Source organism: Pan paniscus, chromosome 5 (assembly GCF_029289425.2).
Source record: "Pan paniscus chromosome 5, NHGRI_mPanPan1-v2.0_pri, whole genome shotgun sequence".
In the NCBI taxonomy this organism is placed as follows: Eukaryota; Metazoa; Chordata; class Mammalia; order Primates; family Hominidae; genus Pan; species Pan paniscus.
Genome location: NC_073254.2, coordinates 108,972,970 through 108,986,157, shown reverse-complemented (window position 1 = coordinate 108,986,157; position 13,188 = coordinate 108,972,970). Strand labels below are relative to the sequence as shown.

Sequence of the window (13,188 nt, the reverse complement as noted above, 5' to 3'; positions counted from 1 at the left end):
TAAAAATATTCAGCTTTTTCAACCCTATAGAAATGTTATTAAAATATTTCTGTGGTAATATTGTGGGAAAGTGCTTGGTTGAATGTGATCGTATTTTCTATGTGTTAGTCCTTTTTATTATTTGTTAAAAATATAAATAGTGTTTGTGTTTTTAGTAGTAACTTAGGTTAATTTGGCCTTTGCTTTTATTTTGCCCATTTCAGAAGTTAATGTAAATTTCTTAACTTTGCATAGGAAATCCACGTTGATAAATGAAGCTAGAGACTTTCTTTGTGTAAAACTTAAAAAGAACATCTCATGCTGTTAATACCATCAGAATTAGGATGCTTAATATTGAACTCTCTAAAAAGAAGTGTTCTTTTTTAATTAGCATAAGATACAATTTTATAAGGATATTGAAATTATCTGAGCACTCAATAAGTAAATATGTTACAAACCTCATCTATCTGGTTGAGCTTTCTTTTAAAAATACTCTTTTTTTCCTTTAGCTGTTGTACTTAATGATAAAAATGGTTTTAAACAGAAATGCCATTGGCTAGTACAGAGAAATAATGGTATAATAGTAGAGGGATGGTACTCTTTGATCCTTGGGCTTATGAAATTCCTAAATTTTGGTTATTTAAGGAAAGAAAGTAGAAGACAGATAAATACAAAAAGTGCTTCAAAATTAGGGACAAAAAGTAGGACTAGTGTCTGCTGGAAGGACTCAGGATTCTTCTAGATTTGACAAGAATGTATGTGGATGAAGTATTAAGTGTTCTTTTTTTCTTTTCTCAAGTGGCTCAGATTGCCAAGTCTTTGCCAGAAGGTTGAACGTTGTAGCTTGTAGACTAACTTTTTTATTGCCTAATTACATTAACAGCTAGAATTGTTTTATAGATTTTTCTTAAGACTGATGCCAGTCCCTTTATGGACCTTAAAAGAACTGTAGCATACATCTAGACTATTTTTTTTAGGTTTAAAAATTTCCAGAAGGGTTCCTTATTTGTTTGATATTCTCTGTCTGCTTTACTTCGCTGTGATATTTCAAAATATGTAGTTCTGAGTTAAAAAATTTAGATTAAAAATTCCATGATGAGTAATATTTTGTTCTATTAGTATGTTAATATATCCAATGACTGTGGCTTAGCCACTTTGCCTACACTCTTACTCTGGTTTACAAAGATAGAGGTTTTGGTGTTTATCCCCTTAAAGTCCATACTTCATTCATAGTAACACAGCTCCTTTCCCCTTGTCTCCATTGGTGGTTGGTATAGTGTAGGCCTGTTCAAATTCTGTCTTTTACCACTTGATTTACATAAAATCTTTGTGCCTTATTTACTCATCTTTGAAATAAATACAGTACAGTCTATTTTTTCAGTGTTGTAAGGATTAGAGAGAATGTTTGCAAGATGCCAGACATTCTGCTTGGATCTCAATAAATGCTAGATAAATTATTATTACTGTTATGATTTGAGAAGTGCCTATAGAGTACATACGTATATTGAAGAAAACCATGTGCTGGATTTAGGAAAACTAGTGTACAATCTTAGGGGAGTTTATATAGCAGACCATTTCTGTTAGATATATTGACTTGCTAAGATTTGTGAAAACAAACTAATTTATCTCTCAGTCTCTTCTTTGTAAATGAATTTGAACTCTAATAAAATATTTTTCTTTCCCTTATTTTTCTTATTTTTTTTTTAAAGGGCGCTATTTTCTTGGAAGGTGTTACTGTTAAAGGTGTAACTCAAGTAACAACACAACCAAAGTTAGGAGAGGTACAGCAGAAGTGTCATCAATTCTGTGGCTGGGAAGGGTAATAAATATTTTTAAATTTTTGAATAAAATTTACTCTTATTTTACAACACTTAATACAAGCATTGACATATCTTCTTGGCTCCTTGAAGTTAGTATGTTTGCAATAGAATACTTTAAAGGTGTCAGATTTCGTTCAAGACAATCAATGCAATAACCAGACAGTTGAGTCAAAATTAGATGACCCACATATTTTCCTAAAGTAATAGAAAATTCTTGTTTTCACTATCTAGTATTTGTTTCATGTCTTTGACTCTACTGCTACTGATTAATGTTTGAGCTAGTCTCTCAATTTGATAAGAGGGAAGAGGTGAAATTTGGATCTGCCTCATTTTCCAGTTTTTCTGTAATCAGAAGTCTAGGAAAATCAGCTTTAAATATAAGCAGTGAATGCCATGACTTGAAAATATCTTTCAGACATTTCGTAGTGGATTCAGGAGAGCATACATTGCTCTTATCTGTTGCTCTCAGGTCTTGGCCTGTGGTCATTTCGGCTGATCATTGGTATCTGTGGCAGAGAACTGTAATACAGTTGAACGTAAGGAAAAAGGATTATTGTTAATTCCTAATATAAATTCCTAATGAAAAGAACTTTTATTACTGTTACATAAATACTAGATAAATCATCTAGAAGTAGTTTTAACGAAAATATGAAAACAATGAAGAAATAAGATCGATTTTAATGTTGTGTTAAACCTTAATCTTGACCTACACCCTTGGTTTTAATGTTGTGTTAAGGCTTAATCTTGACCCATATTTCTCCTGTTTTGTCACTTCTGGGTATCTTTTGAGGAGAAAGTTGCCAACCTTGCAGTTATGTCAAGTTGGCAGTCTCACGTTGGGGAAATATGGGGTCTAGAATATCATGTAAGGTAATTAAGCCAAGATTTAAACTTCTTCCTGAAGTACAAGACTTGTAAACATACCTGCTTTACTATTTAGATCATATATACTAATATTTTTAAATTAGCTCAGTGATTATACCATAGCAGTGGTAATTTAGAACTCTGTTAACTTACATTCTAAAATGTCAAGAAAATGATAATCTTTTATTAGTATTTTTGTGAAAGCGGATGTTATTCCAGCTGACATTAATCTCATCATAGGGAGAACATTGTGATAAATGTGTGATTCATTTGAGATTGGTTTAAGACATGTATTGCTTTGTATGGATACCAGCCACGATAGTAATACTGTGTTCTTCTTTAAGGTCTGGATTCCCTGGAGCACAGCCTGTTTCCATGGACAAGCAAAATATTAAACTTTTAGACCTGAAGCCGTACAAAGTAAGCTGGAAAGCAGATGGTACTCGGTAAGTTAGACTTCTAAAAAAATTACACAAATAACCCTAATGCTTGAAGAATATTGTTTTATTGTTAGAAAAGTTTACACTCTTGAGAGTGTGAATTTCTAATGTGAACAGCAAAATAAATGTTTCAAAAATTATATATTTTTGGTTTTGCTAGTGTTCTAAGCTGTATAGCACAAGTTATCTCTCATTCTGCTAAATTTTTGGTTTCAGAGCTTAGCTAGTTTAACATAAATCTATAACTAGATGTTAAGTTTGAAAGTGTTTTTCTCTTAATGATATGGTTTTTGGTATGTCTGCTGCCCACTGCCTTGTTTTTTAATGATATTGGACATGTTAAGGTTAATAGATAAATTGCCAGTTTGTAATCTAAAAATGATGAACTCTCTCTGATTCATTCTGTGTTCTCCTTTGAATAATTTGCCTTATTCTCTTTATATACTCGTAAGGTTGTTGCATTATTACAACAAAGCTTAATTTCAAATTTTATATTTCTAAGTTTTAAGATTTTTTAAATTTGAGACAGGATCTTGCTCTGTCACCCAGGCGGCAGTGCCTTAGCACGATCAAGGCTCACTGCAGCCTTGAACTCCTGGGCTCAAGTAATCCTCCCACCTCAGTCTCCTGAATAGTAGCTTAGCCTCCTGAGTAGCTGGGATTATGGGAATGTGCCACCCTGCCTGGCTATTTTTAAAATTTTTTGTAAGGATGAAGTCTCCTTATGTTGCCCAGGCTGGTCAAGATATTAGTAGAAATTTTATTCTTCCTCAGCAACATTTTATTTTTTTCTTTTGTAATCCATATTTTTTTGCATCTATTACAGTTTTGCTATATGTATGTATTCATTTAGAAAGTTGAAATAATTATTTTAACAGATATTAACATAGAAGTCATTAACTATTTCATAATAAAATGTTTTGGAATAACTGGCAGTACATATATATTAGCTTTTAAGTGTTATTTTGAAGATGACAGATTCTATTTAATTTTTATGAGTTTTGGAAAGTCTTAAGTGGCAGTTATACTCTTTGTATCATGCCATCTCCATCTACATTTAACATGTAGTTACCTTAAAAGATATATATGGAGAAAAGAAGTGGAGCAGATACAACTTATTTTCATTATTAGGTGACTATAATGATATTTTAACATTATATGCTTTCTAGGATGTTTAAGTATTTTATTATATTTGATTTTTATTGGGAATATTTAAAAATATTTTCATTCATTTTAATTGTCTGCCTCTGTTGGAAACAATTTTTCCCCTCAGTTTAGCATTTTTTAGCTTTTTTAGGGTATTTTATAGGTAAGACATATTCATTTGACAAAATTCAGAAAATAACATTAAAAAAGAAGAAAATAAAAAAGAAATTTTATCACCTAGAGATTATCACTACTGTCCTTATGGTGTTGACCTTTTTCTCTGGGTTATATGGCAGGTGTGGTTTTTATTATTATTATTATTTTTTGAGACGGGTTTTCACTCTTGTTGTCCAGGCTGAAGTGCAATGGCACGATCTCGGCTCACCACAACCTCCGCCTGCCAGGTTCAAGCGATTCTGCTGCCTCAGCCTCCCAAGTAGCTGGGTTTATGGCATGTGCCACCACACCTGGCTTATTTTGTATTTTTAGTAGAGACAGGGTTTCTCCATGTTGGTCAGGCTGGTCTCGAACTCCCTATCTCAGGTGATCCACCTGCCTTGGTCTCCCAAAGTGCTGGGATTACAGGTGTGAGCCACCGTGCCTGGCCTATGGTTTTTATTATTAATGCTTTGTGTACTAATTCAAGTAGTTAAATAACAAGTATTTGATATTTATATGTTTATTTGTTCATATTATTTTGAACTTCCTTAATGAACTAGCCTTAAAAATTAATAATAATGCATAATGCAAAATTGAAACAGTGTAGAAATGAAAAAATGTGCCTTGTGTGCTTGCAGCAGTTATACAAAGAAAGATATAGATCCATAAACAGAATTTGGATCATTTACCCATTCTGCACCCTTCCCTGTGGATATGTGTTTTTGATGGATAAATGAAAATTAGCCTTTCTGCTTATTTTCAGAATATTAAAATTATATTTATTTAATATGTTGGGTTAGATTATGTTCAGAATCTATTAAATTGGTAGTAAGGATGTTAAGGATGTTGTTGAGACATACATTTTAATAGATACGTAAAAATGTCTTAACAAATGTCTTACTTCTGTGGGTGGAGAAAGAGTGGAAAACGTGAGGTCAAGGTGTCTATCTCTAGGCTTTACACTACGAAATGAACTGGGGATTTGGGATTGAGGCATACATTTAACCTCTTAGGAGTTTCATATTTTAGGTACTCTTTTTTTTTTCTGTTGAAATTTATTTTATTATCTTATTTTTTTGAGACAGGGTCCTCACTCTGTTGCCTAGGCTAGAGTGCAGTGGCACAGTGATTGCTCACTGCAACCTTGACCTCCTGGGCTCAAGTCATCCTCCCACCTCAGCCTCCAGAGTCGCTGGGATTACAGACATGCACCACTATGGCCAGCTAATTTTTAAAATTTTCTGTAGAGATGTGATCTTGCCATGTTGCCCAGGCTGGTCTTGAGCTCCTGGGCTGTAGTGATCCTCCTGCCTTGGCTTCCCAAAGTGTTAGGATTACAGGCATGAGCCACCACATCTGGCCTTATATACTCTTTACTTTCTGCATTGCTTTCTTCACAGTATCATGGTAAGCTTTGGGCAAAATAATAAAGCCTGCAAAATTTGTCTCTTGTTTCTGCCATCCAACTTTTGTTGATTTTGTTCCTCCTCTGTAGTTGTGTACCCCTTTCTCTGTGTGTTGGTATTGTTAGACCCCTAGATGATTGGCTAAAGTAATTTTTTATGAAGTAATTGGTTAAGATGTTTTTGATTGCTAATGGAAATATCTAATTTCTCCTAGAACCAGGCTCCACCAAAAACAAAAGGAAAACCCTGAGTATTTATTGAATACCTACTCTGTTTTAGGATACTTTTTTCTGGGAGAGAAAAAATTTTGCAAGGTGTTTCTGGGCCAGTGTAAAATCTATCTTTTGCGCACTAGGATTTAAGTCCAGTAGCATGGAAGAGGGACTTTCTGTGATTGAATAAGGTGAAAAGAGCCTGAGGAGGCTGTAGAATGGTCTTAGAGGCTATGAAATCAGAGTAACTGATTAATAGCTATGAGTCCTGGACTCCATCGTCATTAAAGCTATGTCAGGATACAGTGTAGGATTTCTTTTTATTATCCTTATTTCATAATTTAATGGCAATTTATTATATCTCGTAACAATATTTAAACCAAGGATCTCTGAAATTGAGTGTAATAGGAAACCTGGATATAGTTAACAGTAAAAGGTATTGTGTAAGAATTTTGCATTAGCCTGACCAAGGCCTGAGGGCCTGGAGATAACAGTAAGTAGAGTGGCTTTTTTTTTTTTTTTTTTTTTTAAAGAAATTGTGTTTTGCTATGTTGCTCAGGATGGTCTCAAACTCCTGGCCTCAAGTCATTCTTCCCTGTTGGCCTCCTGAAGTACTGGGATTATAAGTGTGAGCCATTGAACCCTGCCTGGAGTGGTTTTGACAGGGAACTTTAATGGATTTGAAAACATTGTAGAATAGGGAATATTTCTGAAATGTAAAGCCAGGTAATAGAAACAGAAATGTGAAAGTTATTGAAAATGAAACAGTGAGAAATTTATATTAGTTGTAATAGGTGAATTGATGGAGACTAAGCCACTGTAATCTCAGAAACAGATGAAATGAAAGTTTGTTTGTTGGAAGAATTAATTGTGTTTCGTGTATTTCAATAAACTCATACTTTTAAAAATGAGATGTCTTTAGTTTTTATAGTTCTGAGTACTTTTGGTTGCAGTTTTTGATCTCTAATAATTAAGCATTTAAAAAATCTTCTAATTTGGAATTATGTCAGACTTAGTAAGTCTTCCAAAAATAGTACAAAGAATTTCCATGTGCCCTTAACCAGATTCCCCAAATGTTAACATCTTATATTATTACAGTACAATGGCCAAAATCAAGACATTAACATTGATGTATTGATTATTGACGTTATTCAGATTTCACCAAAAGTGTCAATATTATGCCCTGTTTCTGGTCCAGGATCCAGTCCAGGATCATGTGTTTCATTAGGTTGCCATGTCTCTTCTTTTTTCTGCAATAATTCTTTTTTTTTTGAGACGGAGTCTCGCTGTTGCCCAGGCTGGAGTACAGTGGCGCGATCTCTGCTCACTAAAGGCTCCGCCCGCTGGGTTCACGCCATTCTCCTGCCTCAGCCTCCTGAGCAGCTGGGACTACAGGCGCCCACCACCTCGCCAGGCTAATTTTTTTGTATTTTTAGTAGAGACGGAGTTTCAACGTGTTAGCCAGGATGATCTCGATCTCCTGACCTTGTGATCCGCCTGCCTCGGCCTCCCAAAGTGCTGGGATTACGGGTGTGAGCCACCGCGCCCGGCCTCTGCAATAATTCTTTAGGCTTTCTTTCATAACTTTGACACTTTTGAATAGCATTGGCCAGTTATCTTGTAGCTTGTCTCTCAGATTGAGTTTGTTTGATGTTTCCTCATGATTCAAATTGGGCATGCTTGCAAGAACATCACAGTAGTAATATTCTGCATGTCATTTCAGGAGGCAGATAATGTTGAATTCTCCTATTAGTGATGATGTTAACTTTGATCTCTTGATTTAGTTGGTGTGTGCCAGATTGATGAAGTTATTTCTGTTTATTATTTTATTTTTGGTTTGTACTTTATTTATTGATAAAGGCATGTCTGTCATGATAAAGTTATTTTTCCTTTGTACTTAAGGAGCTGTGAGGGAGATACTCTGAGATCATGTAAATATCCTATTTCTTATACTTTTCGCCATTATTTTTAACATTCATTAATGATTCTTACCTGAAACAGTTACCACTGTTATGTTTGCTAAGTGGAATAGTGGAATTCAGCTCTTAGGAAGAACTTTCCCTTCTTTCTCATTTCTTTATTTTCTTGCTTTTTTTATTCCTATCAGTGTGGACTCATAGACACGTATTATATTCTGTGGGTTATAATCTTAGTAATTATTTTATTGCTCCAAATGTCTCATTTGACCATTGAGAGCCCCATCAAGTGACTCCTGTCTTTTGACATCTCTCCCTCATTTTTTAAGTACTTTCTTGTTTCTGGCACCCCTAGATGTTGCAGACTTACCTTGTACTTTTCCTACCCCAGCCCTGGAATCAACTGTTTCTCTAAGGAGTGGTATTTAGAAACCAATTTTTGTGCACAAGTTGGGCTCATTAGTACTGGGATGTCATTTCTTCTAGGCCCTCTCAGAAGATAGAGCTAGGAAATATGTGTGTGTGTGTGTGTGTGTGTGTGTATACATAAATACACACCTATATCTATTTCAGTATCTGTCTGTATGTATGTGTATGCATACATTTTTTTTTCAAAATCACGAGTTCGTACTGATACTTCCAAATCTAATGCACTACCATAGGATTTATTGAATTTTTTCTCATTTTCTATTTGTAACTCCTCTCTCTGATAGGGAGACACTTGGTTTTCATTATCCATAATATTTACTATAATACACATAAAGTAGTTTTGGAATTGCTATCCAAAGCCACTGTGAGAAATCCATCTGAATAGAGTGTAATATTTGTGAACAGTTGGTCTGACTTTAGCCTTAGGGTATATAAAGTGTACTGTGTTCCAAAGTTACTTAATTATTTTCTCTCTTCCTGCCAACTCCTTTAGTGTAGATAGTTTTCATTTGTAATACAATTAGTTTCATTTGTTTCTGCTTATATTCTGAGTTTGCCCTCATCCTTTGTTGATTTTAATTTTTCATTTTTCTGAGTGTGTGAAACTCTACTATGATTCAGAGTATGCTCTGAGAAATGTTACTTTCTCCTATCCCTTTTAACCCTTTCCCTTTCTCTTATCTTTTCATTCTGTTCCTACCCACCCCCTTAAATAATCAGCCTCATCATTTTCTGATTTACCCTTCTTGCATTTCTTTTTGTACAGATGAGCAGATGCACTTTTCTTTTTCCCCTTTCTTTTAGGAAAGATACCATACACTTTAGAATTAGATAGTCTTTTCGCCTTGCTTTTTCCACTTAACAGTATGTTCTAGAAACCACTGCATTTCACTTCACAGATATTCTCATTCTTTTTTTACAGCTGCATTGTACCCATTGTGTGAGTAGTTTATTCAACGACTCTCCTATATAGAGATATTTAGATTGTTTCCAGTATTTTGTAATTACAAATGATGCTGTGATGAATAACTTTGAGCTGACTTTCCCCCCATATTGTTGAAAGTCTAACCTCAGGGTCAATTTCTAGAAAGAAGGATTGCTGAGTTGAAGGCTGAGTGTATATGAAGTTTAGTTAGATACCACGAGTTTTCTGCTCCAAAAGGGTAGTACCAGATTGTATTCCCACAGGCAGTTTGTGAGAATGCCTGTACCACCACAGCCTTGCTAACAGAATGTGTTGGCAAATTTTTTTACCAATCTGGTTAGTGAGAAATGGTATTTCATTCTAGTTTTAATTCTGAATGGAGTCAAACATCCTCTCATATGTTTAAGGGCTATACTTATCTTTTTTGTGAATTATCTGTCCTTGTTTCTTTTCTGTTGTCTTTTGACTTTGTTCATGTTTTTTTGCCATACAAAATTTTATTATTTTTATGAAGTCAAGTTTATTAATTTTTATTGCCTCTTGATTTTGATTTATAGTTAGAAAGCCTTTCCTTATACTGAGATTAAAGAAGAATTCTCTCATATTTCTTCTAATATTTGTATGGTTTGATTTTTTTAATCTGGAAGACTTTTTAAATTATAGGCAATCTAGCATTTCTACATATTTAAAAACTCCTTTTATTGTCATTGTTATTATTATTACTTTGCTGTGAAGAATTAATGCATAAATTCATTTTGAGTGAAGGCTGTCTTCTAAGGTTGGAACTGAGTCATGATGATCCACTTGGAAGTATGTCATCCTGATAGTGACCACCTTGCCTGTGTACTGGGTGTTAATATACAGAAGGCTTATTTTAAATGTACTATTCAGCAGTGTGTTTTGTTATTTCTTTGCAGTATGTTTTATAATAATGGAAGGCTTTTGAGATGAGAAATATATGGTTTTGGTAGGAGTTGAGGTCAAAAGGAAGGCCTAGTATCTCTAATTCTGATCCACAGGGTTCTAACTTAACTTTGCAAAGTAAGACATGGATTTACAACTGTTTTATATAGTGCATGCTGTGCACCTACTTCCCAAATGCACTTTGATTTTTTTTTTTTTTTTGTCATAAAGAGTCTGGGCTCCTTCCTGTTCTTCTCTCTACAACTCAGCCTGTACCTGAGTGGTACTAGCTATTCTTATATTGCTTTTCTATGGAGGAAAACACAGTCTTCTAGAGCTGAAATCTTAAGAATGTTTTGGGAAGATTAGAGAGCTTCTTTAGAAAAAGTTTCCAGGCATTTAATCATACTTAGTATCTTAGTTCATTTGTGCGGCTATAGCAGGATACCTCAGATTGGGTAATTTATAAACAACAGAAATTTATTTTTCACAGTTCTGGAGGCTAGGAAGTTCAGAATCAAGATGCTAGCAGGTTCAGTATTTGGTGAAGGTTGCTCTTTGTTTCCAAAATGATGCCTTGTTGCTGCATCTTCCCATGGCTGAAGGGGCGAATGCTTTGTGCTCAAATGGTGGAAGAGCAAAAGGGCCTGGCTAGTTACCACCAGCTCTTTTGTAAGATCACTAATCCCATGCATGAGGGCAGAGCCCTTGTGGCCTAATCACCTCCTAAAGGTTCCATCTCTCAGTACTGTTGCACTGGAGATTAAGTTTCACCATGAATTTTCAAACCGTAGCACTTGGTTATATTTTAACTTGTTGAATTTTTGAATTTTTAAATTTTATTTAACTTTTTCCTGAGCTTTGAAAATTATTTCTTGTTACATTCCCCACCACTAAGACTTTAGTAATACACTAAATTATAGTTTCTGTTTCTTGGATTCCTCTGTGTGTCAGGTACTGTGCTAGGTTCTGGGGAAACAGCAGTGAGCAGTGTGGACACTGTCCCTATCTCATAGAACTTGCAGATAACTATTTAACTAATAATAAATTATTTGTGGATAATTGGTTAACAGCTTGGCACAAATTCAATTTAGAGCTTCAGCACATATCTCATAGCCAGATAAATTCCCAGTTGATTAAATAAGTGTAAATAAAATTTATTTTCTGAGAAAACAAGATAGCAGAATAAATTAGGTTAGGTATACCTCTGGCACATGTTTCCTTCGCATTCTTTGGATATTTAGGTAGTTGGATCTTGGGTTTAGGAGAAGAATATGGATTGAAAGTACAGATTTGGGAGACAATAGTATGTGATAGTAAAGACAGGGATGTGGACAGGCTGTTGAGTAGAGGAAGCAATGGTGACTGAGAGTAGGGGAGGTGGGAGAAAACCAGGAGAAATATCTGTCATTCAAGCTGAGGGAAAGTAAAAATGTCTCCAAAGAAAGGTTAAATCTTATAGAGAATTAGTAAGCTAAGGAGTGAAAAGTGTCTGTTGAATTTAGCAACAAGATATTTGGGATTGGGTTGGGATGTTCTCAGTTTTTGTATAGTATAGAGTAGGGCAGTGGGAGTAAGTTGAAAGTGATGACATTTTTCCTTTAAACATTTCCTCTCTTTCTTCCTTTGGCTGTTGTTAACAAATGTCTCTCCTGAGGGAGATTCCAAGACAGCAAAGAGAACATTATTAAGAGTTAGTGAAAGTACCTTATTTCATCCAAGAGACAGGTATGGCAGGGCTTTTTATCTGTCAGTGTCTGCCTGCCTGCCTGTCTGTCTCACATTGAAATTCAAATGTGAGATAATTGGCAAAAATTGTTCATTAACTTGTGTATTTGGAATAAAAATGAAGTTGGACTTTTCCTATCAGATAGTGGGACTTTCGATTTGGCTGAGGTTTTGCTAGTGAGAGTTGGTCAAATGAGTTTTACATAGCAAGCATTTTTGTGTAGATTAAATCAGCCAAAACTGCAGTTTTGGGATTTTGATGAAAATAGACTTCAAGCATTTGATAAAATAAAATCATTTTATTTAGCCATAATATTGGTGAAGGTGTATTGAAATATAACACTCCCTCTGCCCCCTGCCCCCACTTTCAGAGTTAAACAAAATGATTCTCAATGAAAGACTTGCAGTTACACTTGATAGTCTCTTTACTATGTCTTTATGCCTCCTTGATTAGATTGTCCTTCAATTTTGTTGAAAGCTGCCAAATAATCAAAGTGTATTTTAAAGGAACTCGTTGAACTTCTGACATTCCCTAAAATACATTTAACTTTTTTCTTAATATTTCTTTTGTCTTGAGTACTCTTGTTTCATTATGTTCATGGCTTTCCCCAGGAGGGGGTAGTCAGTTCTACTTGAGTGTAAATATAATACCAGGAAAAGTGATATAATGTTACTACAGTTACAGTTGGAATTGAACTGTCTTGTAATTGTGAAATCTGCTTTTTCACACATATTCTGGGAAAAGATAGAATTTTATAATAGGATTTATCTGTGTACTTAGTTTATTAGCAGATTTTGTAATGCAATTAAATAAATTGTCTTCAAAATAATTCAACATCAATTGAAAGTGATGAAGACTTAGAACTATATAAAAATTTTAGAATTAATTTTCATGCCTTTTATTTTAATTCTTTCTGCTGAGAGTTTGAGTACTATAAATTTAATTTCAACTATTATTGAATCAGTAGGTAAAAACCAAATGTTTTTAATAAGTACTGTTGTAAAACAAATAGTAAAGTAAAAGATAATAACTCAGATTATGCTTGACACAGGAAAAATGTAAGGCTGTGGGAATAATGTAACAGACCAACAAAAGGGCTGGTGCTATGGTTGCAATTTTTACATATGTATCTATATCTGTATTTATATCTTTTGACTTACATATTTATATAATACACACACATATACAAGCATACCCTGCTTCAAGAAAAACTGAATATAAAAGGTAAATTTGGGACTTGCTTTATAAGGAAAATTATTG

General features: G+C 34.3%; 1 protein-coding gene across 2 annotated transcripts in view; it reads left to right on the top strand.

Moving 5' to 3' along the window:
* The window catches only part of RNGTT (RNA guanylyltransferase and 5'-phosphatase), a 354,408-nt gene that overhangs the window by 63,836 nt on the left and 277,384 nt on the right, over nucleotides 1-13,188 (top strand). For both annotated transcript variants that reach the window (XM_003822864.5, XM_003822865.5), the window contains exons 7-8: nucleotides 1,689-1,798; nucleotides 3,008-3,109. In XM_003822864.5, the coding sequence (XP_003822912.1) occupies nucleotides 1,689-1,798; nucleotides 3,008-3,109 (212 nt within the window). The remainder of the gene's footprint in view (nucleotides 1-1,688; nucleotides 1,799-3,007; nucleotides 3,110-13,188) is intronic.